This window comes from Lepidochelys kempii, chromosome 10 (assembly GCF_965140265.1).
Source record: "Lepidochelys kempii isolate rLepKem1 chromosome 10, rLepKem1.hap2, whole genome shotgun sequence".
Taxonomy (NCBI): domain Eukaryota; kingdom Metazoa; phylum Chordata; order Testudines; family Cheloniidae; genus Lepidochelys; species Lepidochelys kempii.
Genome location: NC_133265.1, coordinates 31,976,273 through 32,002,246, shown reverse-complemented (window position 1 = coordinate 32,002,246; position 25,974 = coordinate 31,976,273). Strand labels below are relative to the sequence as shown.

The window sequence follows — 25,974 nt, the reverse complement described above, 5'->3', positions numbered from 1 at the left end:
ACCCTTATTTTGGAGAGGTTTCCATACTGCTCCTGTACAGTGGGGAATATCGGGGATGGCTGTAGATGGGCTGCAGTGGGTCTGTCAATTCCTCCTGGAAGTCAGGGCTCTCCATCTCCAGGCATTCTCAACTCGCTAAGCTATTTTTCAGACACAATGATCAGTGGCTTGGGGCATGATGCTCTCCAGTGGCTGGGGGCTCAAAGGGGGAGATTCCTACAAAGCCAGAGAACCAGGATTGTAAACCAATGCCACAGTTTACAGAGGAGGCTGTGTTCTCGCTCTAGGGCCACATGGCTGCAGCCAGACAGCCAGGAAGCAACTGGCTGGAATTCGAGGACAGCCAGGAGTTTTGGGCAAATAACACCTCTGTGACTGTGAGGAGCTTATGATTTTCTCAAGTTTGTCCAGAGCTGGAAGGATCTGTGAAGTAATTACTGTGAAACCCCAGACTGCAATGGGTTTGCCAGCCACTTGCTCTGAGGCATTTAGAGTCCCAGGTCCAGGAGTGCGGGTTAGTTTTGATTGGATGCCAATTCTGTTGATTGACTGGATGGATGTCACTCTCCAGAACAGGTTTGTAGGGTGAATGTTCAGTTAGGAATTGCAGAGCTCGGGCTAACACTCTCCAGTATTCACGGGCCCTGCTGGGCCACTCATGGAAAGCAAACACAATGGTCCGAGAAGTTGGTTTTGATGTGCCTGCATGTGTTCAGAAAAGACTTGGAGGGGTTCACCCAGCTCTGCAATTTAGGAGGAAAGTCTAGAAGCCCATCTGTGAATTCCAAGTGCTGATTTCATCATAATAAAATGAATATTGTAGGGTAGGTAGGACCTACCCATGTCTCAGGAACTGGGCTAAGGTCTACAAGGACATGGCTCTATCCCATCCACGCTGCAACTCTTAGACATGTTGCGACAGTCAGGGAACAGGCACCCCCCTGATGGCTACACGGGGCCTAAACACACAGAGGCAACCAGCAAAGTCATCCTTCATCTTCCTTGGGCTATTTTCTATTTGATACAGACTCACGGCTCATAAGACCAAGAAACATATAGGCGCTCTTTGTGGATCACTGCATTCTTAAGGGTGAGAGGCCTTTGTCTCACTGCCACTAGCCTGGCCCAGGAGTGCCTGCATTGCTGTCCTTTAGTGATGCCACTGGAAGATCATGGTCCTGGAGCTACTTTCGTAAGGAAGGGGAAGTTGGGCCCAGACCAGCAAGCGCTGCAGCCAGAGGACCCTTCCCCAGCTGTTCCAAGCTGGAGGTGGCTGTAGCTGCTGCAGGTGGGTTATTCCAGTGCTCTTCACTAGCACAGGGTCTCTGAGCACTGCCCGGGCAGGGGCTGCATGGGGAGCGGTGGTTTCACCCTACACTCTCCAGCTCCGGGAGCCCCTGGACTCCACTGCCTGCATGTCAGAGTCCCTACACAGGAAAGGGGAAGTTCTGCCTCAGGGTGGATATGCAGGCTTGCCAGAAGGCTAGCCCAGGCTCCGGAGAGAGGGGACTCACCAGCTTTACAGCTGCAGCCAGCGTAGAGGTAGCCATGTCTTCTCAGAAGACTGCACTGTCCATATGTCCCACAGTCGTCAAAGCAGGGGGTGAGGTATGTAGAGACAGTCACTTTGGCTTTCGCTTTATTACATTCCCTGCAGCCAGAGGAGATTTGACTGTCTAATGAGCCTGAATATGCAGAGGTGCCTGCTGCCAACAGAACTCCCTTTGATCCCCTCCCCAGGGTAACTGAGGCTAGTACACAGCTTGGAGCCCCTCCCAACACTGGGGCCAGGAGATCCTGGGGCTGATGTCCCCCCCCCTTCAGTGTGCTGGGCTCCCTGTGCTGCACTGCCAGTGACCTGATCTCCACCCCTAGATTTGCCCCTCCCCAGGGGTTGGAGGAATGCTGCAGGCAGAGAGCACCTCTCTGGGGAGCCAACCCTTCCCCTGCTGCATGCTATGGAGCAGCCATAACAGCACCAAAGTGGTATAAGTGGTGTGCCCAGGCCTCCAGAGCCTCATGGACCACAGTGATAAATGGGTGTGGGGAGGGTGTTTGTGGGGGCTCCTCAGAACTAGCAGGTTAGAGAAACCTCCCCCCTGGGTATCATGGAAGAGCCTGACCACCCAGCTGGCTTGTCCCTCCTGCCCCCCGGTCTGGGAACCCAATGCAAGACCAAACCCAACAGAGTACTTTTGAGGGCTCTGGACAATCTCCTCTGAAAGGTCTCTGAAAGCCCCCAGCAGCACATGAGATGGAGGTACACATTCCAGCACTGCCCCAACCCAGATACCTCCCACCTCAAACCACCTCCTGTTGTCACCCACAGAAGTGGAGTGGGAGGGGCACGGAGCACTTGGAGTGAGGGGGGGGCATCCCATGGGGGTTGTCTTCCGTTGCCATACATATGGGACATGCGGGAGGGTTCTGGCCTGGCTGATGCTTAGTGACCTGCTCACTGGCCTGAATGGGTTCTTGAGTACCTTGGCCAAAGTGTTCAAACCTGGGGGCCTGAATCCATATTTAGACACCTGTATGGATGGGACCTGGGCTGGCAGGAGGTTCCAGCTAGGAGCTGTGAATGTGAAAGCCTGGTTGCAGGCCCCCAGGTCTGGGCATCTTGGCCTCGGTTCCTCTTTGATCCGTGCTCACCCTTATTTGTTTCACACAGAATGTTTTGCTGTCGGCCAGAGAAAAGGACCTGGCTGGGACACTGATTGCTGAATGGGGCAGAGGGAGTTGATGAGGGCACAGGAGACAGACCGATGAGCTGGCTCTATAGCAAAGGAACATGAGCTAGGTAGGGTGAATGCTACCCCAGGGTGATGGGCTCAGCTGCCTGGCTCCCATCCTGTCCATCTGGGTAGAGCGATTGCTTCCTATTAACCTCATTTCCCTTCACCACCTGCACCCCCCACCTCTTCGGTCTCATCCCCTGTGTACACTCTACTCCACTACGGGATCAGCACCAGATCAGGTAAATTTACACCAGAGAAGTGAAGCAGCTGCATGTCCTGTGCAGTCAGGGTTCAGCTGGCCAGAGAAAGCCACTGGACACCCTGAGGTCCACAGTCCTACCAGCTAGAAGAGTCAGTGCTCAGAGAGGCTGGGAGATGAGTTACCACTGAGGTGAAGCAGCATAGCCAGCCACCTGAACAGGCCTCACAGAGCACCGTGAGCCACCCTGGGGCAGAGTTTATTTGATGGTGATTGGATATTCCTGGCCTGCAGCTGCACTGTCCAACTCTCAGAGAAGAGACAGTGACTTCAGAGTCTGCAGGGCTCAAATGATAGAGAAATGCTCTCAACCTAAGGCTGCAGAGGCCCCTGCGGAGCTGTACGACAGCAGTTTTACTTTCATTTACAGCATGGCCGTTTGCAGCATCTGTCGGGTGAAAGCCAGATTCCACGGCCACTGGGCAGGCAAGAACGCAAGCCAGCACCAGCCTCCACCACTGCCTCCTCCAGGTGAGAGCAAAGGGGCTTCATGCCAATGGCTTCATGATGCCAGGTGGCAGAGCGCAAGGCAGCGCAATGGTGCAGTTTGTCTGCATGGTGAGGTTTGTCAAGGGGAGCTCCTGGCCAGCCATTGCACACTCACCCCTGGCCCTGTGGGCAGATTAGCTGCAGGGAAAGGAACCAGTTGTCAGTCTCTGGGTAGGGAATAATCAGCGTTGCTTCTGTGGAGGACGCAGTCACGTTCAGAGGGTAGCCCTGGAAAAAAGCTTCAGAGAAAAAGGGTGTTGTGCCATTGGTTACATGACGTGGCTAAGAACTCCCAGGAGCTCTGGAGCTTTGGCAGGAGGGGGAAAGGAAAGAGACAAGACCCATAGAAATACCAGGCTGAGACTAATCCCCTGAGCTGTGGAGCATCGGAGTTACATTCCCCACAGCAGCCTGATCTCTCCATGATTGGCCCTCCTGAGATCAGAGCATACCAGGGAGCCAGCCTTCATGACCAGGGAGTAGGGGCAATGGAAAAAGCCCAGACGCTACACCCCAGCACTCTCCAAGGCCCTGTCCCCACTAGGGACAGTGTCAAAAGATCCCCACTGGTTCAGCTCCACTGGTCCTTGCAGCACTGGGAACCCAGGTGCAGCTGGGCTGGGGTGTCTTTGCTGTATGACATAGTATGATGTTACCCTGCTCACAGCAGGATGAGTAAGGGCTTAAATCACCACCAGCAGCCAGCTACTCACTGCACCAGTGCTCCCACCGCAGCTAACTCCGGTGCCGCTCAGTGCTCCGCAGTGTGAGCAGGATCTCGGCAGTTCCCTCAGCTTCCTCAGGACCAAACAAGGCCCAGAGAGCCCCAGCATAGCAACTACACCCATTCCGCCAGCAGGAGGCTGGGCAGCAGCAGTGGCAACAGCATCTCCCCCTTACCTTGCTAGCACAGGCAGCTTCTTCCACAGGGACCCTTTATAACCAGGGGCCAAGGTTTGGAGAGGATGGCTCAGGCTGAAACAGACCATCACTATCCAATAGGAGCTGACGTGCTGCCCGGCTCCAGCACCAGCCACGAGACCATGCTGCCAGAACCCTAATGTTACACCAGGAATACAAGCAGAGCCCAGAGGTGGGTGCCAGTGATGCCCGTACCTGTGCTGCAGTTCTTTGTGGTATTGAGGGTCAGCACTGGAGAGGCAGCACTCATGCATGCGAACACACTAGCGTTGCCTATGCTTAGGGATGTCTGTGGAAACAAAACACACAAGATCTGAAAAAACATTAAGCTGACCCCTCCTCCTAAAGTCACCCTACCCCAACGCACCACACATTACCACCACCCCCTGCTATTACCCAGCCCCTCCCCACAACATTACCCGCCTATATCACTTCACACCTCCCCACATCCCCTAAACAGAGCATTTGGCATCGGAGATTGTAGAACAAACCCATCTGGCAACACTTCACTGCTCTCTGGGCAAGCCAGACTGGGGCACAGGTAGTGACTCTACCAAAGAGACCTAGAGGCGAATGGCAGACACCAATGATTTTGCTGACTTAATATTCCCGCTCTACACACATGCATATCATACATCATTTGAAAGCTTATTATGTCTGCTTTAAGAGGAGGTAGGGTGGGGATCTGTCATGTGGTGCTGTTACCACAGAGATGACACCATCATCAAGTTAACACGACCACTTTGAAATTTTTCGTTTGTTTCTGTTAGTTTAACGACTATGTATCATTTCAAGACATAAAATTTGATTTCTTTGTGACTCAAAAGCATCACAACAAACCAGAATCCTTGCAACAATTTTCTCAATAGTCTGTTTGTAGGCATCCCAATCAGCTTTAGCAAAATTCCATCGTATTGCCTGGTTTGGAAGAAACACAGGAATGTCGGTGCCTACATAGATCACTATAGGCCTATGTTGGCTGTTCAGAAATGCCAATAGTACTTCACATGATGCAATGAGAGTGTTACCACCCTTGGTCTTTAGACACAACTGTTAGGTCTGGATTGTACCCATGTTGCCAGTGGCTTGAATGGAATATTGATCATCGTTTTAGCACGTAAATGAATTGTAAGTCTTTATGCAGACATCCAGTCCATGAGATCTTTGCCATCGGTTTCATTTGTTTTATAGCCCCACTTAGTGTGGTGACTATTAAAATCACCTGTATAGATGTATGGAATACTCTGGTTTTGGCCATCTTGTGCTAGGGGCTTTATAGACATTGGTAATGTGGAGCTCCCCTACTTTGATAGTTGTGGTAAATGTGATCTCCTCTTTGGTTGATGGAATACCATTAAAATCTGTGATGGTGTCCTTGATGTATATTGCCAACCCACATTTTAGATGATAATTGCAAGTCATTAGGTTGTATCCATAGATACGGTAGTGCTTAGCCTGTTGGTCATTACTAACATGGGTCTCTTGCAACATGAGGATATCAATGAAAAAAGGGAAGGCTGCAGGCCCTGATCGTATTCCGCCAGAATTCCTCCACCATCTCGACCCTAAAGGACTTCAAAGGCTAGCAACATTGTAGTGTGCTACCTTAAGGATAGTACAGATCCCTGAAACATGGTGGGAGAAAATGTTAATTACCATTCCAAAGCCTGGAAAGCCCACCGATGAAGCAGGAAGCTATAGGCCAATTTCTCTACTATACATGACCTATAAACTTCTTGAATGTATCAGCCTCAAAAGAATATGCCCTTTTACTGAGCCAATTATCCCTGTCGAATAGGCAGGCTTCCAGCCAAAACATAGTTGCTGTGACCAAGTTCTGCCAATCACAACTCACATTGAGGCTGGCTATCAAAAAAACCCTAAAGACTGGCGCCATATTTGTCAACCTTTCATCTGCGTATGGATTAAAGGCCTGATGCTAAAACTTGCTAAAATTATACCTTGCTACCAAACACTTCTGTGGATCATGCTGAGTAACTGATGCCTATGGGAGTACATGTGTAATAAGACCAGCTCACCCTGTATCATAAACAACGGGCTACCACAAGGCTCTGTACTTGCTCCAACCCTTTTTACTATTTACATAAGTGACATGCCTCCAAAATTTGGATATGCATATGATCTTGCGATAACAATCCAAGTATCAAACCTCCATGACACTGAGAAAGCAGTAACTGAGGACCTCCAAACTGTGGAACAGTACTCCTGGAAATAGAGGCTCATACCAAACCCTGGGAAAACAATAGTAAGCGCATTTCATCTTGATAATAGAAATGCCAAAAACACACTGAAAGTAGCTTTCTGTGGTAAAAATGTGCAACATGATTACACTCCAACATATCTTGGAGTGAAACTCGACCACACCCTCACCTTCCATGATCATCTTGAGAAGGTAACTGCAAAAGGTAAAAACAAGAGCCAGCATAATCCAGAAACTAGCAAGTACAACCTGGGATGCATCTGCAATAGCACTTGTATATTTAGTAGTTGAATATTGTGCACTGGTATGGAGCAGATACAGCCACAGGTGACTTGTGGATACCCAGCTGAATACAGTGATGCGGTGCATCATGGGAACCCTTAAGTCAGCTCCAACCCCATGGCTATCTGTTCTAACATTGCTCCCCCACCGATATGCTGAATTGCTGCGACATTCCGCAAAGCTCAGCGAATCCAAGAAAACAGACATCTTCCTATCCAAGACTTTGACAACACCCCATTGCAATGTTTTAAGTCCTGCAAGTCTTTCTGGGAACATTCATTTAGTCTCATGCAATCAGGCTACGGACAGAAGGAGGCTTGTAAAGCAGATTGGGCTAAACAAGACTTTAAAAATAAGCACCTTGTGCTGAATCCCACACAGAAGGTTCCTGGGTTTGACCTTCCGTCGTCATCTTGGTCAACGCTGAACCGAATCCAAACCAATCAAGATAGATGTGGACATCTAATGCACAAATGGAAAATCAAGGACTCCCCAGCATGGGAGTGTGGTCCCCCAAGACAGACCATCAAAAATATCACTAACTACTGCCCAATTTATAAATAAGAAGGAGGCATTATTGCAATAAGTTCTGCTACTCCTGATGTAGCCATTTGGCTCAGTCAACTTCAGGTGAAATTGTAGTTGCTGCTCTACACCAGCCACACAAAAGAAGATGACAACTCCTCCAAATTCCACTGAAAGAACCAGGAGTCTGACACACAGCAAATGCCCCAGATTCAAAAGGCACTGTGTACTTCTTCAGGGCCTGCCTGAAGTAAAGAAACATGGTAGCATGGCACACTGTGTGTGAGCGTAGGCGACATTTCCAATCATCCTCTCACTCTGCATGGACATTCAGAAGTAGTATCTGCATAACCTGGAGAAAATGATCCCAGAATTTGAGTGCAGGCAGCTTGGCATATTCCCTTATCGGATATCCCTCCAGTAGTGGTAGCATGTGCTGAGTCACAGCATCATCTCTTTAACAGCATGTTGTGGGGACTCAGTATATTCAGACTCAAACACCTTCTGAGCATCAGCCAACATTTGCCAGACAAATGCTGGAACTATAGGACTACCTCCTCCTTGCTCACACCACTGAACAAATTAATAAAGTTCCAGGGCACTCAGGACCTCAAATACTAGAAGCAAGCCACATAAAGCATGACTGAATTGCTTACCAGCAAGCATTTGAGCTGCAGTACAAGCTGCATATACATCGGAATCAACAAGGTGGTCTCGCAATGCTGTGTTTCCCCAAAATTTCCCAGTACATGCACTAAAGCAGCATGGGGTGTGAAAAGCACTCAGAAAAATCACAGTGATATCAAGTTCATTTGGGAGAGTCCATTTCACTTGCTGAGCAACAGCATTCAGCTGCTGATACATGGTCTGAATGGCATACTGCTGTCATTTCCTTACATTTCAGCATTGTAGGATAGACTGTGGCCATGTCAGCTGGTTTGGCCTCCACAATAGGTATATATGAAACTACTGTGTAGGTGCTCTTCTTTGTTGCAAGCTTGCGGTTGAAACCAGGCCAAAATGGAACCACCTCTTCGTCTATCAATCAGCCAAAGGAGAAACTCCTGCACCAACTGGAGCAAAAAAGTAGCTGACCTCTGAACTACAATCACCTGGCTTTGGATCACATTCCCAGGCTTTCACTTTGGCTATTTCAGACCGAAAGATTGAAGCAGCATTATACAAAATCACTTGTTCACTGGAAAGCTGTTGATCAGGCTCATTCACCAGAAGAACATCCATAAAATATTTGGATGACTTAATTTCCTGTTTCAGATTACTAGCAGCTTGGATAGCATCAGCTAATGTTACTGCGGTGCACAGAACAATGGTAGACTTGCCTTGTCCATGCTGTGCATGAAATGAAGTGCAGAACCATCATGTTTTTTCTAATCTTGCCTGTAATTTGCTACTGGAACAGTTTACAGTTTCGACATCCGAGGAAAGTAGGGTTCTATATCTTTGTAGCAGCTTGGACAGGAAGAGAGACTTCTTGTTAGACAATATTATGTACATCTCTTCAATCAGCTGATAAAATAAGGTGACTGTATTGTTGCAGTGTAACTGGATAGTTTTGCTTTAAGATTCACTTTACTCAAGTAAGAAGAAAGGCATATTTAGTGACAAACTGCATCCTTAGCAATCAAGTCTTCCACAGATATTTTTTGCAACATGTCACCATCTCTGCTTTGAAGTGCTGCCTCCCTTAGAATGGTTGCTCTCTTGTATGCTTCCATTTTATGAAGTTTCTTATCTTTTTCGTGTGGTGTTCTCAAGCAAACAATGCAACCGGACCTGTCGCTGGAAGATGGGCTTGCTCCGATGGTTATAGACGCAGATGAACATGACGCTTTATCATCAGCTTCAGTGTCTATTTTCTTTCCTGGGTTCAATACAACTCCGCTGGTGTGCCAAAATTGACTCGTGTCTCCATTTCTGAAAGCAACCCCTGTGATAGAGTATTGGCAGCAAATCCTCTACACTAGAAAACTCATGCAGAGGCCGCCAACACAATTACTCTCTCCTGGAGTCAGCTGCCAGCGTCACAGAATTGTGTTTGGCACTGGTGGCTTTTGACAGTTTTGCATTCTTTTGATTTTCTTGAAACACAAAACTTTTCAAAGTTTGCGGAGAGCCTTTTTCTCTTTAATGTAAACTTTAAGGGGCTTGTATCCTCAGTGTCTTTATACACTTAACTTCCCTGTAGAGGTAAAATTCCCAAAGCATATTGTTTGCATTCCCATCCCCACTACTACTACTTGTCATTTTGTACAAGTACACAAACTTGTGCTAAATTAAATCAAAATTGCCATTTTTGTTCCGTGAGCACTTTGATTGAAGCAGAGTATGAAGCTGTGTATTGTCATCTCTAACACGAATACTGACCTGTGCATAAGCGCCGCTGAATTAAAAAGCTAGTTTCTCCAATAGCTAGAACAACAGCTAGTACTGCATCCGTGGGCAATTACAAATTAAAACCTTCTACCAGGCAGACTAAATGTTATATTGTATGCACAAAAGCTTACAAATGGAGAAGCATTACTTTAGGAATTCATGTATATTTATATCTACCCACTATGCAATATAAACTATGGGCATGCAATCTACTGCTACTGATACACAACCTTCAGCGAGACACTGATCCGGTCAGCAAATTTCAGCTGAAAATATAGAAAACTATTATAATCACTTGTGATATACTTTGATAATTAAGAATATGCAATGTGAAAACATTTCATGTCAGCATGTTGGAAAATACTGATATTTTCTCTTTTTTCCACATGCTAAACAGCTTCATCATTTCTGGGGGAAAAAAAATTGGCCATGCAACACCAATAAAAATCTTTTAATGTACTGTCATTTGGTAGCTTTGACCAATAAACACCACATTACGGTGCTGTAATTAACAGTAAAAGCTGTAGTCAGTCATGTTGCGGTGTTTCTGGAACTGCAAACATTACACGCATTTTGGGTACCACTGCTTCACCTCATCTACAGGCTACAGAACCACCTGACAGCGCCCCATCTTACCTCATCTAAATGTACTGAATAATAAATTATGTCTGTGTACAGAGGGCGGGTACATTAAACTCCAAAAATATGGTCCTTTTTGGAGAACTGCCACATGCCAACCAGTCATGGTTCCCAGAGACTGCTCTCACCCCCAGTGCACCAGAGCAAGAGGTGAAACTACCCTGCTGGGAGCATTAGGAAGGTTTCTAGTCAGGTGCTGCTAGTTATACAGCATGCACTGCAGTGCATGTATTACATGCTCATTGAAGGCTCACAAGTCGCTGCCCAAGTCATTCATCAACATATCAGGGTGAAGCTCCCCAGGAGGGGAACAGGGGGTGGATCTGACCTCCCAACACAGGCTGTTCACTCTAGCATATTGTTTTGCCAGGTCACAGGCATGGAGAAATACATTTTAGTTCCCATCACCCAACAGAGAGGCTGTGACTTCCCAAGGTCCTAGCAGAGCAGGGACTTGAACCAAAATGTCTCAAGTCCCAGGCCAATGTCTTAACTACTGGATCATCCTTCCTCCCTTGCTAATGTGAGCAGCCCCCTGCTTCTCTCAGCTGTTTGGGAGGCTCTGCAACCTGGGGTTTTCAGTGATGGCTGGGCTAGGGCAGTTGTGAAAGCTCAGGTTCTTTCCCACTGCCTCCCCACAGGCTGGGCTTTTCTGCTCTGCTGCGACTAAGAGACACTGACTAAATAACAGTTCCTGGCCCCCCAGTCAGGGCACTTTTCTCCCCCACAGATCCAAAGCCAGCTGGCAGGACATGCTAGATACAGAAGGGCAGATCTGTAAAATTCTTTGAGAAACTGAAAGATGAAAAGCAATGCATAGGGAGGTTCTCCCGCTGCTCTCTAGCTCCCCACCAACTCCCGGCCTCCGCAGGCCTGCCCCTGCAGCTCTGATAGCACCTATACTCCCCCGGCGGCTCACGACCAGTGTATGTGCATGCATGGCAGGGCAATTATAGAGAGAAGATGCCAACATAAAGGCAACAGCTTACATGGGAGCACACTGTACCTCGTTCAGCAGCAGGTTCACCACCAGGGTGCCTCCACTGTCCATGCCAGTATTCAAGTTGAAGAGGAGAAGCGTGGGGAATTCAGAGTGGACAGGAATGCTGGGCCCATTTATGACTCTGAACCTCACAGAGGCAACATCCAGGTCCTCACGGATGACGGGCTGATTCTGGAGGCAGAAGGTCCCTGGGTCGGATGCATTGTTTGCAGCACCCACTGCGGGTAGAGTGGTGTTCCCCAACATTCCCGGGGTGCTGGCATTGGGACCCCCGCCCAGGGCTGGAGTGCTCTGGCTCTGATTCAGGCTGTTGTAGAAGTTAAGGAATGAATTGGTGCTCCCTGGCTTGCAAGCTGCAGAGCAATGAGGAAAGGTTAGCCTGGCCAAGACCAGCAGGGGCACACCGCTCATTGGAACTGGAGGACTTTGCTTAGGGGGATGCAAAGCCTTCAGTTCATAGGACTGCAAAGCAAAACAGTTTGATCCTGAGGCCAGGGCTGGAAACCAGGCCTCACCCCTCTAGGTGGCTGAGATTTGTAGGGGTGCACACACTAAGTGGGTGGGATGCCTAGACTCCCCCTCTTCACATGGCCAGGGAGCAATTCCAGTTATTTGAGTGACAGGGACAGGACCTGGTCACTATTACAACAGTTTTAGACACACAAGCCCTGGCAGTGTCCATGCACAGGCAAGGCACCTAGGGTAGGGAGTCGCTGACACCTCTCATTGTCTGCTAACATCACCTGGGTACAGGGGGCATGGGGCACCCACACTAACTGCTGCCACACGAGAATGGGGCACTAGCTCTGGTCGTCTCATAACTGCTCCATGTACATAAAGTACGAGAGCTTCCCCTGGGCCTGGTTATGCTGCTGCACTGGGCGGGGGTGAGGGGTGGGAGTTAAATCTGCCTTGAGCCCAGTTACAGAACCAGGAATAAACCGTGAAGTGCGGGGGCACAATCTGAACTGTGACACTCAGTGCTCCACTTGCTTTGGCAGTAGGTCACCACAAACAGGTACTCACAAAAAAAAAACAAAAAAAACAGGTTTTTCCACTGAATGCATCTGATGAAGTGAGCTGTAGCTCACTAAAGCTTATGCTCAAATAAATTTGTTAGTCTCTAAGGTGCCACAAGTACTCCTTTTCTTTTTGCGAATACAGACTAACACGGCTGCTACTCTGAAACCAGGTACTCACAGGGGCCAAAGTGCCCCATTACTGAGCTCAGCTCCTTCCCTGACCCCCACCCCACAAGCGCTGTTTTCTGCAGCAGCTAGAGACACTGCTTCCCTACGAGCACCCACGGTTATGCTCTTTTGCCTCAAGAGCCCACCAGAAGGCAGAGCCCCCAGAGCCCTCTTATTGGTTGGGAGAAGAAAGTTTCTAAAAGCTAATTTGTTAAGAATTTTCCAAGGATCAGATAAACTCCCCAAAGTGAAACCCAGCTCTGAGAGCCAAACGAGTCTTGGGCACCCAATACGCCACTGGCCTGCCCCACATCGCTCAGAGACCAGGCTCACTGCAGAGCCTCCAAACAGCCAGCAGATGGTTATTGCCTCAGTACTGGATGGGAGAGGCTGCCTCTCTCACTGCAGTGCCCTGAGCTAGCCTCTGCTGCCCCAATGGCCTTTTAAGAAGTCTGTGGCTCAGAAACCCTGGGCTCTTTTGAATTCCCAACACAGGCCTGCTCCGCCCAACAGAATCATCTGTAAGCAGGCAGCAGAGAGGCCTTGCAGCCAGTGGTCCATCATTTAACAAGCAGCAGCACACACAAGGCACAACTGGATCCCAGCCTCCTGGAAAGCTTGACTGGCCTAGCCATGCCAGGCAGCAGGGATATGGGGGACAGCGACCCACACGACTACGTCCAGTCACACGGTATAGGCTGCCCCCTCAAGACATGGGGCTTGTCCCACCTCTGTTTCCTCCCCCACATCCCAATTTACCCCCCTAGGAAGGGCACAGGAGCAAGCCAGCCTGTACTGGTGAAAGCGCAGTGGAGACAGGGCAGACTGATGTGCACACTGGCCTTTCCCCACATGGCTGGCAGCATCCAAGAGCACACCTGTGAAGGAGGCAATCATCTCAAAGGAGACGCTGGCGTTGTCGGTGCCCAGATTCTCTGCCATGATCTGCAGCCACTTCTCCCACGGGGGCGAATGGAGGACCAGGCTGCAATCCACTGTCTCTTTGCAGCGGAGGGTTTTCTGGAAGGACTGCGGCAGCATGATGGAGCCCAGCACGACCCGTATGGCACATGCCTTTGTGCTGTTCACCACACAGCTCCGCAGTGTGAACTGCATTGTGGCAGTGTACTCGGGGATGAAGACCCTGCAGGAATGGGAGCCATCAACACCTCAACGCCTGCCTGAACACAAGCCACCCTGGGGCACTAAGGGCGGAGAAGGTCTGTAGCCCTAAAAAGTGAAACCCTCCCAGGGTGAGTCAAGAGGGGCTTTGGAGCCCAGCACAAGGTCACTCTGGTTTGTATTGCTACAATCCTGTCCAGGATAGTGCATTGTAATGTGTAACTGTCTCTCTAAAAACACCAGGAAGGAGTTTGTCTTTCCCCTCCTTGAGGGAGTGGGGCCCCATTTAGTACAAACCCCCACCTCCAGCCCCCCGACAGACCCTTTGGTTCCAGGGGAACTATCACAGCTCTAGCTCGCTCCGAGATGCAAGGCAGTCAAGGGCCCTCCGTGAGATTCGTGCGCGGCTCTACTAGGCCAGCACCTATGGGAGAATAAAAGCCCCACCTGCAGCGCCACGCAATCTCTACTGTCACGCTCACTTACTTGACGTGCAGTGGTCTAGCAGGCGAGGCAATGGTTTGCTGCAGGGGAGTGTCCGGTTCCAGGACAGGGATATCAACAAGTCTCAGCACAAACATGTCCGGCTGGAATATATAGGCGCATGGAGTGGAGAAACCCTGCAGGGAGAGCAGGAAGGCAGCTTAGCATCAGCCACCAGGGAACACCCATCCAAAAACTGCTTTGTTGGGCGAAAGATCAGCCAGTGAAGAGCCCAGCTATAAGCAAGGGACCAGCACCCACTGCCAGTCCTTCCTGACTCCCAACCCGTGCTCTCCTTCCCCAGCCATTGCCTGCACGCACAGCGACACCTGAGCCCAGGGGTTCTCAAACTGGGGGTTGGGACCCCTCAGGGGGTGGCAAGATTCCCACGTGGGGGGTCACAAGCTGTCAGCCTCCATCCCAAACCCTGCTTTGCCTCCAGCATTTATAATGGTGTTAAATATATAAAAAAACTATTTTTAATTTATAAGGGGGGGGTCGCACTCAGAGGCTTGCTATGTGAAAGGGGTCACCAGTACAAAAGTTTGAGAACCACTGCTCTAGCCCAAGCAGTGGCAGTACAGCTGGTCTGTCTGAAGGTGCATCTCACTGTGCTCCATTACTCAGTGCTACACACCCACCTGCCCCCAGCACGTGCCCCATTCTCCTCTGAAAACCCACTTCTCCCGCACCACAACCATGCCCCAATGCCTCCAGTCACCTCTCTGCAGTACTTCTGCCTGCTAACCGTGCGGCACTGCACATGGGGTCTGCATGTGGGTCCCTCGCCTGAGCAGCAGGTGTCCCACACAGCAGAGCACTCCATTCAGGCTGACCCAGGTAAGCAGGGATCCTTGGCTCTAACGAATACCAAGGATTACTGCTCCTGGAATTGCCCCACATTCGACCCGTTCTCATTCCAGTGGATGCAGCCCCAGAGCCACATGCTGCCCCACAGGCCCAGCCTGTGTCAGAGCAGCACGCCCACCCAGCAGGCCAATCCGACACACACCCGGCTCCTGCTGGAGCCTTTGGGGCAGAAAAGAGTGTCGGGAGCAGATACTGGGTAGCGTATCACACAGTATCTTCACTTTCCTCAGTGGAGTTCCTGTGACATGGGGAGCAAGTGAGGGGTTTCAGCGAGAGAGGACTAAAAGGCAGAAAGGAAGTGAAAAGGTGGAAGAGGTGAGGTGCCAAGTGGATCACGGGATGCTGGCAACCATGCCAGGGAGGTGGCATGGTATGGGGAGACAACGCAACAGGCACGGAGTCCCCAACACCCTTTTCAACAAGAGAATCTGACTCAGTCCAGAGACAGTGAGGAGCAAGCATCTCCCAGCAGGTGGCAAACTCAGTGTGGGCCACTGGTTCTCCAGACACAGGCAGCCTCCCCCTTCCAGCCTGACTCCATCAAGCAGCAGAGCCCATTAGGTGAGGAGGATAAGGGAAGATTGAAAAAATTGGGTTTGTTTAGTCTGGAGAAGAGAAGACTGAGAGGGGACATGATAACAGTTTTCAAGTATATAAAAGGTTGTTACAAGGAGGAGAGAGAAAAATTGTTCTTCTTAACCTCCGAGGATAGGACAAGAAGCAATGGGCTTAAATTGCAGCAAGGGCGGTTTAGGTTGGACATTAGGAAAAACATCCTAACTGTCTGAGTGATTAAGCACTGGAATAAATTGCCGAGGGAGGTTGTGGAATCTTCTTCATTGGGGATTTTTAAGAGCAGGTTGGACAAACACCTGTCAGGGACAGTCTAGATAATACTTAGTCCTGCCTTGAGTGCAGGGAACTGGAATAGAGGACCTCTTGAGGTCCCTTCCAGTTCTATGATAATTCTATGATTCCATTATGCCCTATGGGGAGCCTACAGGAGGAGGCAGAGTGAGCTCCCGGTAGGCATGCCAGAGTGGATTGGAATCTGGATTCCTCCAGCAGCCAGTCTGTACTCATGGAACCTCTGTGCCTAGCACATGCCATAAGAACGCCCCGAACGGCTCAGAACCGTAACCAGCCAACATGGGCCTGCAGATACCCTGGCCTCTCCTACCGTTACACAGAGCAGCCCTGATGCCACCTGCCCCCAGCCCCTCAGGGTACCTCTCCCTGGTGGAAGGCTCTACCCAGATGCCTCCCTAGGGCAGTGTCTCTGGACCCGACTGTCTCAGGGTAGAGCCAGGAGAATGGTGGAATTTATCAAGTCAGTCTTTGGACAATAGGCTTAATCATGTGGCATTGGCTACATTTTTCAAGCCCCTCCCCAATGAATGTCCCCTTGGTATCTGGAGCCAGACTGGCTCCAGCAAAAACTGTCTATCCCTCCTGGGGGAGTCAGATACCAAAGCCAGAATGGACCACTGTGATCATCTAATCCAAGGGTTCTCCCGCTTCTCACAACAAAAGTTATTATACAACCCCAGGAAGGGGGGCCCGAAGCCTGAGGCCACCCAAGCCCTGCTGCCCTAGGTGTCGGGGGGGGGGGGGGGAAGCCTGAGCCCCAACACCCCAGGTAGGGGGGTCAAAGCAGAAGCCCAAGGGCTTCAGCCCCAGGTAGGAGGCCTGTAACCTGAGTCCTGCTGCCCAGGGCTGAAGCCCTCAGGCTTTGGCCTCAGCCCTGGGGCCCACCAAGTCTAAGCCAGCCCTGGCGACCCCATTAAAATGGGGTCACGAACCACAGTTTGAGAACTGCTGACTAGTCTGACCTCCTGTAGAACACAGGCCAGAAAACTATGCCACAATAATCCCTAGAGCAGATCTTCTAGAAAATCACCTCCCCGCAGAAGCAGAGGGGTGTAGCTCCCAAACAGCCTTTCGCTGTATTGTCTGGCTTCCCAGAGGAGGGGGCACCATCTCACAGCCTGGCTGGATGCCAACTGGGCTCCCACTTACCACGGGAACATAGACATGGGCTAAGCATGCATGGACAGCTCAGAGAGTTCCATCCCTATGCAGCCCCTCTCCCACATCTCAGCTGCAAACTCTGGGAACCCAGGGTTGGCAGAGTGACTCTCCTGTGGCTGGAACGCCATTCCATGCCCAACCGCACAGCCATGGTGAATGGTTATCTCCATTCCTCACTAGAGGCAAGGTCTTCCCTTGCTGGGGACTTTGTACTGGTGAAAGGATTCTGCACTCATGCCCCTTGTAGCCCTTACCTTCACTTCGATCTTGCCTGCAGCCTGAGGCAGGTGAGCAGCGATGAACCAGTCTCCGGCAGCTGGGGTGGTGATGTTCACAAAGGTGCTGTTCTGCAGGGTGATGCTCAGAGTCATGGTCAGGTTGTAGGATGGGCGGGCAGTTGCGTTCAAGGGAAACTGGGTGCCCAGTGGGTTAATGACAGGAGGGGCTCCGTAACGGAAGTGGCTGCAAGATAAAGCAGGGAAGGATGCACATAAAATGCCATGCCCACCCTCCAATAGCACAAGCACGTACAGCAACAGCGAGGCTGGACTGGATCAACTAGGGAGCAAAAAGGAGGCAGCAGCCTGGTCCCAAGGAGAGCTGCAGGCTGGACTCCAAATGTTGCCTTGCCCCCTCCCACTCTTGACCTGCCGGCAAATCCTCCCGAGGAAAAGAAAGTGGGAACATTTCATTGGCCTGGAAAATAATTAAAGCAGCAGAATGTGCTCAAGGGGTCTGAACTTAGGAATCACCTTCCCTTCCAGCCACCAGTGTACTCAGTGTGCAAACCAACATGGGGGTGACTTTTCAGCCAGCGCAGGACAGAGATCAGATCAAGAGAACAACCAGCATGTGACCCCAGCACCAAGAGAAGGTGGGTCCAGACACCAGTGACTGATTAAATTCAAGCAGCCACAGGCAGGAAGTTGGGCTGCAGCAGCAAAGGGACATAGGAATTGCCAGGCTGAATCAGACCCAAGATCCACCTAGTTCAGTATCTGGTCTCAGACAATGGCCAGCACCAGATACTTCAAAGGAAGGTGCAAGAACCCTGCAGTCCCACTGTGGGATAACATGCTTCCCTTAGAAGATGGCTTGAGCCCTAATGTGGGAGGATTTATAGTCCTTCCAAAACTATAACAACTGAATATTCTCATTACTCATTAAGTGTCCAATTCCTCTCTGAATCTTGCTAAGTTCTGGGCCTCAACAAAACCCTGGGGTGATTACCTGCTGTATAAAAGGGCATTTCCTTTATCAGTGTTGAATTTGTTCCCTTTTAAAGTCATTGACTGTCCCCTTGTTCTAGTGTTAGCAAACAGAAAGAACAGACACTCCCAATCTATCACCTCTAGACAATTATTTGACTGACTTACAGCACCTCTTATCCCTCTCCTCTCTAAGGGAACAATCTCAGTCATTTCAATCTCTCTTCCCAGCCTCAATCATTCACGCTGCTCTTCTCTGAACCTCTAATTCTGCAGTTTCCTTTTTCAGATTGGGTGGCCAGTCCTGCCCACGGGATTCCAGTGACAGCCACACCATTTGCTATAGAATGGCATCACCATATGCTAGCAATGTGGGCAGGAGGGCTTTACCCACAGGGTGCTTGGGAAGAGGGAGCTAAGTGGCAAATCAATGTCAGAAATAAGTGGGGCACTAGGGCTGCATTCAGTATGGAGTGCAGGAGGGAGCTGCGTGCATTTCAGGGGGAGAACAGCAGAGTGCAGTTAGAGCTGGGTCCAAGGGCATGGGGAAACTCAGCAACCAGCACCACTCCCTGCCTCTGAGAGAGCAAGCTGCAAGGGACCATACCCAAGGCACTTTGCCAGGCCCCAAGAAAGGATAAGTCCATGTTTATGCTACAAAATTAAGTCTACCTAACTTATGACGGCATGCAGCCGCCGTAGTAATCACATTGCCTGAGCGTGTCTACACTTCGTTCCTGGTGTCAGCAGTGCGCATCCTCACCAGGAGCACTAGTATCAATTGTACTGTCAGCGTGGGGCAGTGTGGGATGGCCCCTGAAAGCCAGTATGAGTTGACATAAGCAACGCAGCATCTACACCAGAGGTCCTCAAACTGTGGGGCACACCCCCCTAGGGAGGCATGGAGGAACATCCAGGGGTTACAGTGGGGCCTGGACCAGCCCCCACGGGGTGGGGGGAAAGGGGAGGGAGCACCACCCAGCCCTTCCCCAGCCCCCAGTTCTGCTCTGGCCCCACCCCCAGTCTCGACCACTGGCTGTGGCTATGTTCCCGACCTGGGGACGAGGCTGGGGGTAGGGCCTGGAGTGGAGCGGCGTCTGGCCAGAGGCTCAGCTGCTGGTCCCCACCGCAGCCTGGCTGTGGCTCCGATCCCACCCCCAGCCTCAGCCCCTGGCCGCAGCCCCACTCCTGAACCCGGACCCAGACCCGCCTCCAGCTGCGGCCTCAGCCTCTGTCCCTTTACCTTATCCACATTCCTCCCACTCGAGCCATGGCCCCATTCCCGGCCCCAACAGGGCATGGACAATAGGGGAAGGGAGGAGTGCAACCTTCAAAAGTTTGGGGACCGCTGGTCTACACTGACACTGCATCAACTTACCTCCATCAACTTTGACTCTCTGTCACTCATGGACGTGGAGTTATTAAGTCAGCGCAGCGGGGCCGTTACGTCGGCGGGAGCAAAACTGAAGAGTAGACACTTCCATAACTAGGTCCCTGTAAGCTGCCCGGTGTTGACCTAACTCTGCAGCGTAGACCAGATCTAAAAGTCTACGTACCTCTCCTCCCCACCCCCATTGTCTGGAAAACACAACTAACAACACAAGAAAAGCAGTTCAGTGAACATTGTGCGTACAAACAGAGGGCAGGCAAAAGCAGATGCAGCTCATGTTGGAGCTGTACAAGCTTCCCAACTCAGCCCCATTAGTGCAAGACAATTCTGCATTCCCATCCCTGCACCCACAGCTCAGCCAATGCATCTCTATCTACTCCTGGGGGAATTCTGCGCCAAACTAAAAATTCTGCACCAAAAAAATTAAAAATTCTGTGCACAATATTTTTAAATTCTGCAAAATTCTGTATATTTTATTTGTCAAAATAATGTGATATAATCACTCTGGTTTAAATTATTTTGGTAATTTATTTAAACTACAATATAATGGATAGAGAACAGGAGTGGGGAGCAAACCCCCTTGCCTAATAGTAATATAGCTAGGTTTTACCCTTTATTTCGAGTCAACAAATATATGCAGCCATATGCTCCATGTTACATCATAGGCAACTGAAGAGCAAATGAGGGAAGGGGAATCAAACTCACAATTTATATTGGCTACTGACCATCTCCAGAAAGGTCAGTAGCAAACAGTTCCTGGAGCACATTTTGACAGGAAATTTTCTCAGTCCAAAAATTTAGACCAGTTCTAAACACTAAAGCACCATAAGCACTTATAAGGCCATACTGTCTTTTACACCACTCTGGCAATGTAAAAAAGCCTTAAAATTTTTACACCTATTTTATACTTCTGGGGGAATTCACAAAGACAGTGGGAATAAACCACTAAGGAGGCAGGCTGCTACATTCTGCTCTGCTTGAGGGGACAGAGCCTGCCTCCATGCTTACCTCCTCAGAAACACCCCAAAGCCCGGTCCCTCCATGCTGAGCGTGCTGCAATAGCGAGCAAGAGGGACAATGTGTGTGTCTCTCTCTCTCACACACACACACACACACACACGCATCCCTCTCCCAGTGGTGATTTACGTCTCTATCGGCTGCTCCGGGTACCCAAACCAACCTGCCTATGCTGCTGGGGAGGGGCACATGACCACTCTTGCAGCTTCCCTTTGCTTCCTCACCAGAAGTAATTTTTTTCTGAGGGGAAGCAAAGAAATCTGCGGGGTACATGAATTCTGTGCAAGTGCAGTGACACAGAATTCCCCCAGGAGTATCTATCATGATCTGCAACAGCCAGTCCTGCTCCCAGCGTTGCTGATGGGAGTTCAATGATCCCTCCCACAAGCTCTGCATTTGCATGTTATGAGAAGGAGTAAATAGCACTTCCTTATTTACTTTCTCCCCACCAATCATGATTTTATAGACTCTAACATATCCCTCCCTTAGTCGTTTCTTTTCCAAGCTGAAAAGTCCCAGACTTCATAATTTCTCCTCATATGGAAGCCGTTCCATACCCCTAATAATTTTTGTTGCCCTTTTCTGAATTTGTCTAGCTTCAACTTCTAGCCATTGAATCATGTAGAGTCCCTTATTAAACGTTTGTTCCCCATACAGATACTTATAAACTGTGATCAAATCACCCCTTAACTTTCTCTTTGTTAAGCTAAGTAGATAGAGCTTCTTGAGTTTATCACTGTAAGGCATATTTTCTGATCCTTTAACCATTCTCATGGCTCTCCTCTGAACCCTCTCCAGTTTATCAACATCCTTCTTGAACTGTGGTCACCAGAACTGGACACAGTATTCCAGCAGCGGTCACACCAGTGCCAAATACAGAGGTAAAACTGCCGTATCGGGTCAGATTAATAGTCCAGCTAGCCCAGGACCCTGACAGTGGCCGGTGCCAGATGCTTCAGAAGGAATGAACAGAATAGAGCAAGTTATCGAGTGATCCATCTTTGGTCATCCATTGCCAGCTTCTGGCAGTCAGAAGTTTAGGGACACCCAGAGCACGGGGTTCTTGCCCTGACCATCTTGGCTAATAGCCATTGATGGACCTATCCTCCATGAACTTATTTAATTCTTTTTTTAACCCTGCTATACTTCTGCCCTTCACAACATCCCCTGGCAATGAGTTCCATAGGTTGACTGTCCATTGTGTGAAGAAGTATTGACTTATATTTGTTTTAAGCCTGCTGCCTATTAATTTTATTGGGTGACCCCTGGTTCTTGTGTTATGTGGCGGGATAAATAACACTTCCCTATTCACTCTCTCCACACCATTCAAAGATATTATAGACCTATATCATATCCCCACTTAGACGTTTCTTTTCCAAGCTGAACCATCTAAGGCTTTTTAATCTCTGCTCACATGGAAGCTATTCCATGCCCCTAATCATTTCTGCTACCCTTATTTGAACATTTTCCAATTCTACTATATCTTTTTCGAGATAGGGAGACGAGAACTACACACAGTATTCAAGGTGTGGGCATACCATGGATTTATATAATGGCATTATGATATTTCTGTTTTATCTGTCCCTTTCCTAATGGTTCCTAACATTCTGTTTGCTTTTTTGACTGCTGCTACACATTGATCCGATGTTTTCAGAAAACTATCCACAATGACTCCAAGATCTCTTTCTTGAGCAGTAACAGATAATTTAGACTCCATCATTATATATGTATAGTTGGGATTATGTTTTCCAATGTGCATTACTTTGCACTTATCAACACTGAATTTAATCTGCCATTGTGTTGCCAGGCACCAAGTTTAGTGAGATCCCTTCGTAACACTTCGCAGTCTGCTTTAGACCTATCTCGAGTAAATCTGTATTATCTGCAAACTTTGCCACCTCACTGTTTCCCCCCTTTTCCAGATCATCTAGTGCTAGTGACTTATTACTGTTTAATTTACCAACTTGTTCCAAACCCTCCTTAACTGACACCCCACTCTCTGACAGTTTCTCAGGGTATGTCTAAACAGGCAAGTTTCTGTGCAACAATTTATACCACTTTTATTAAAACACTGGCATTAAACCAGAGGTGGGCAAACTACGGCCCGTGGGACCATCCTGCCTGGCCCCTGAGCTCCTGGCCCAGGAGGCTCGCCCCCAGCCCCTCGCCTACTGTTCCCCCTCCCCTGCAGCCATGCCACCATGCGGGCAGTGGGGCTGCAAGCTCCTGCCACTCTGAGCGGCATGGTGAGGGGGTGGCAGCGGCACGCACAGCAGTGGCAGGTTGGGTAGGGGGACACAGGGGGCAGTCAGGGGACGGGGGCAGTTAGGGGCAGGGGAATCCTGGGGGGCAGTCAGGGGACAAGGAGCGGTTGGATGTGGCGGAGGTTCTGGGGCGGTCAGGGAACAGTGGGGGTTGGACAGGCGTGGGAGTCCCGGGGGGCCTGTCAGGGGGCAGGGGTGTGGATAGGTTGGGGCAATCAGGGGACAGGGAGCGGGAGGTTGGATAGGGGGTGGGATCCCAGCGGGGGCGGTTTGGGGCAGGGGATCCCAGAAGGGGGCAGTCAAGGGACAAGGAGCAGGTGGTGGTTGGATGGGTTGGAGGTTCTGAGGGGGGACAGTCAGGAGTCGGGAAGTGTAGATAGGGGGAGAGGGCCAGGCGTTTGGGGGGGCACAGCCTTCCCTACCTGGCCCTCCATACAGTTTTGCACCCAGATGTGGCCCTCGGGCCAAAAAGTTTGCCCACCCCTGAATTAAACAGTTGTTGCATAACCACATTGTGCTCCTTGTGACAGTGGAGGGCATCCACATTAGCAGCTCTTGCAATGGCAAAGAGAGCAGTTAATTGTGGTAACTATCCCACTGTGCAACTGGCTGCAGAATGCTTTTGGAAAGGGTTTGCAATGCCTCGTGGGGCAGGCACAGCATCACATGACGCAGGTTTCCCAATCCCCCTGTTCCATGGGCATCCTATTAGATTGCCAGCTGCTTTTCAACTGAAGTGGGGGTGGGGGAGGAGTGTGACAGGGAGAGTGTGTGTGTATGGCGTGGGGGAGGAGAGAGAGAGTGTTTTGGGGAACAGAGAGTGAGCGCACTGGATCCTCTGCGCTGAAAGGCTTATGACTGGAGATTTTTTTTGCAATGCTGCAACTGAGGAATTTCTGTGCACAAAGTGGCTTGGCAGTGTGTACACCTCGGGAGTTACACCACAGAAAGCTGCTTTACTGCGCAGAAACTTGCCAGTGTAGACAAGGCCTCAGATTTGTCATCTAAAAAGAATGGCTCAAGTGTGGGCGTCTCCCTCTCATCCTCATCAGTGAAGACCAAAGAGTTCATTTAGCGTTTCTGCAATGGTCTTGTCCTACTTGAGTGCTCCGTGAGCACCTTGATCATCTAGTTGCCCCACTGATTGGTTGGCTTTCATCCAGCATCTGATATTTGGCATGCCTAATTATACTTTTACATTTGACTTCCCAGACTTGAAGCTCCTTTCTATCTTCCTCAGTAGGATATAACTTCCAATTTTTAAAGGATGCCTTTTTTCCTCTCTAACCTTTTCTTTTACTCTGGTGTTTAGCTATGGTGGCATTCTTTTGGTTCTCTTCCCTTTTTTGGGGTGGGGGAGGGGCATACAGTAATTGAGCCTCTATTAAGATGTTTCTAAATAAATGCCTGCAAGCTGCATGGAAACTCACTCTTGTGACTGTTCTTTTAATTTCTGTTTAACTAACTTCCTCATTTTTCTGTAGTTTCCCTTTTTGACGTTCAATGTTACTGGGGTGGGTTTCTTTGGTATTTTCCCCCTTACAAGGATGTTAAATTTAATTACATGGTTACTATTACCGAACAGTTCAGCCATATTCACCTCTTGGACCAGATCCTGTGTGCCACTTAGGACTAAAACAAGAATTGCCTCTGTTAGTGTGTTGCAGCCAGGAATTACCTTGTTCGTTCCAGGACTAGCTGCTTGAAGAAGCAGACATTAACAGTGTTCAGAAATTTTATCTCTGCATCATGTCCTAAGGTGACATATACCTACTCAATATGGTGATAGTTGAAATCCCCTATTATTATTGGGTTTTCTGTTTTTGTAACCTTTCTAATCTCCCTGAGCATTTCTCTATCACCGTCACCATCCTGGTCAGGTGGTCAGTAGTATATGCCTACTGCTATACTCATTACTCAAGCATGGAATTTCTATACATAGAGATTCTATGGTACAGTTTGATTCATTTAAGATTTTTACTATATTTTACTCTATGATTTCTTTCACTCATCTGCAGCATGACCTACCCTGGCATTCCTGTATATTTTGTACCCAGTATTACCATGTCCCATTGATTATCATCATTCCACCAAGTTTCTGTGATGCCTATTATATCAATATCCTCATTTAATACCGGGTAATCACGTTCACCCATCTTTGTATTTAGACTTCTAACCTTTCTATTCTAACTGAGATTCCCCTGTTTATACATCCCATTATTGCATTACCCCTTTTGGCCATAGCATTGCATGGGGAGCTCATGTTCAGTGGATTATCCACCATGACTCCCAATTCTTTTTCACACTCACTGCTTCCTAGGATACAGTCTCTCCATCCTGTAAGTATGGCCTACATTCTTTGTTCCTAGCCATAGACATTTACATTTAGCCATTCTAAAATGCATTTTGTTTGCTTGTGCCCAGTTTACCAAGCGAACCAGATTGCTCTACATCAGTGACCTGTCCTCTGCATTATTTACCACTCCCCCTATTTTTGTGGAATCTGCAAACTCTACCAGCAATTTTACGTTTTCTTTCAGGTCATTAATAAAAATGTAAATGGCATAGGGCCAAGAACTGAGTTTTGTAGAACCGCACTCCCTTGATGATGAGTCCCATTTACAATTACATTCTAAGACCTATCAGGTAGCTACCTTTTAAGCCATGTTGTGTGTGCCATGTTAATTTTATAGTTTTAATTTTGTAGTTTTTTAATCATGTCATGCAGTAACAAGTGAAATGCCTTACAGAAATCTATTTCATCAACATTATCATCTTTATCAATCAAACTTGTATTCTCATAAAAAAAGATATCAAGTTTGATAAGATCTATTTTCCAAAAATTCATGTTATTGGCCATTAATTATATTACGCTCCTTTAATTCTGGAGTAATGGTACTGCAGAGGGTTAGAATGGCAGGTATTATA

General features: G+C 49.1%; 1 protein-coding gene across 3 annotated transcripts in view; it reads right to left on the bottom strand.

Annotated features, from left to right (window-relative positions):
* Positions 1 to 25,974, bottom strand: part of PGAP6 (post-GPI attachment to proteins 6) — a 45,167-nt gene that overhangs the window by 7,626 nt on the left and 11,567 nt on the right. For 2 of the 3 annotated variants that reach the window (XM_073362696.1, XM_073362697.1), the window contains exons 3-9: positions 17,422 to 17,629; positions 14,270 to 14,403; positions 13,540 to 13,805; positions 11,475 to 11,824; positions 4,603 to 4,696; positions 3,602 to 3,725; positions 1,515 to 1,651 (exon numbers count right to left, since the gene is read on the bottom strand). In XM_073362696.1, the coding sequence (XP_073218797.1) occupies positions 1,515 to 1,651; positions 3,602 to 3,725; positions 4,603 to 4,696; positions 11,475 to 11,824; positions 13,540 to 13,805; positions 14,270 to 14,403; positions 17,422 to 17,629 (1,313 nt within the window). Of the gene's footprint in view, positions 1 to 1,514; positions 1,652 to 3,601; positions 3,726 to 4,602; positions 4,697 to 11,474; positions 11,825 to 13,539; positions 13,806 to 14,269; positions 14,404 to 17,421; positions 17,630 to 19,753; positions 19,967 to 25,974 lie in introns of all 3 variants that reach the window. The other variant, XM_073362695.1, reaches the window with a different exon arrangement.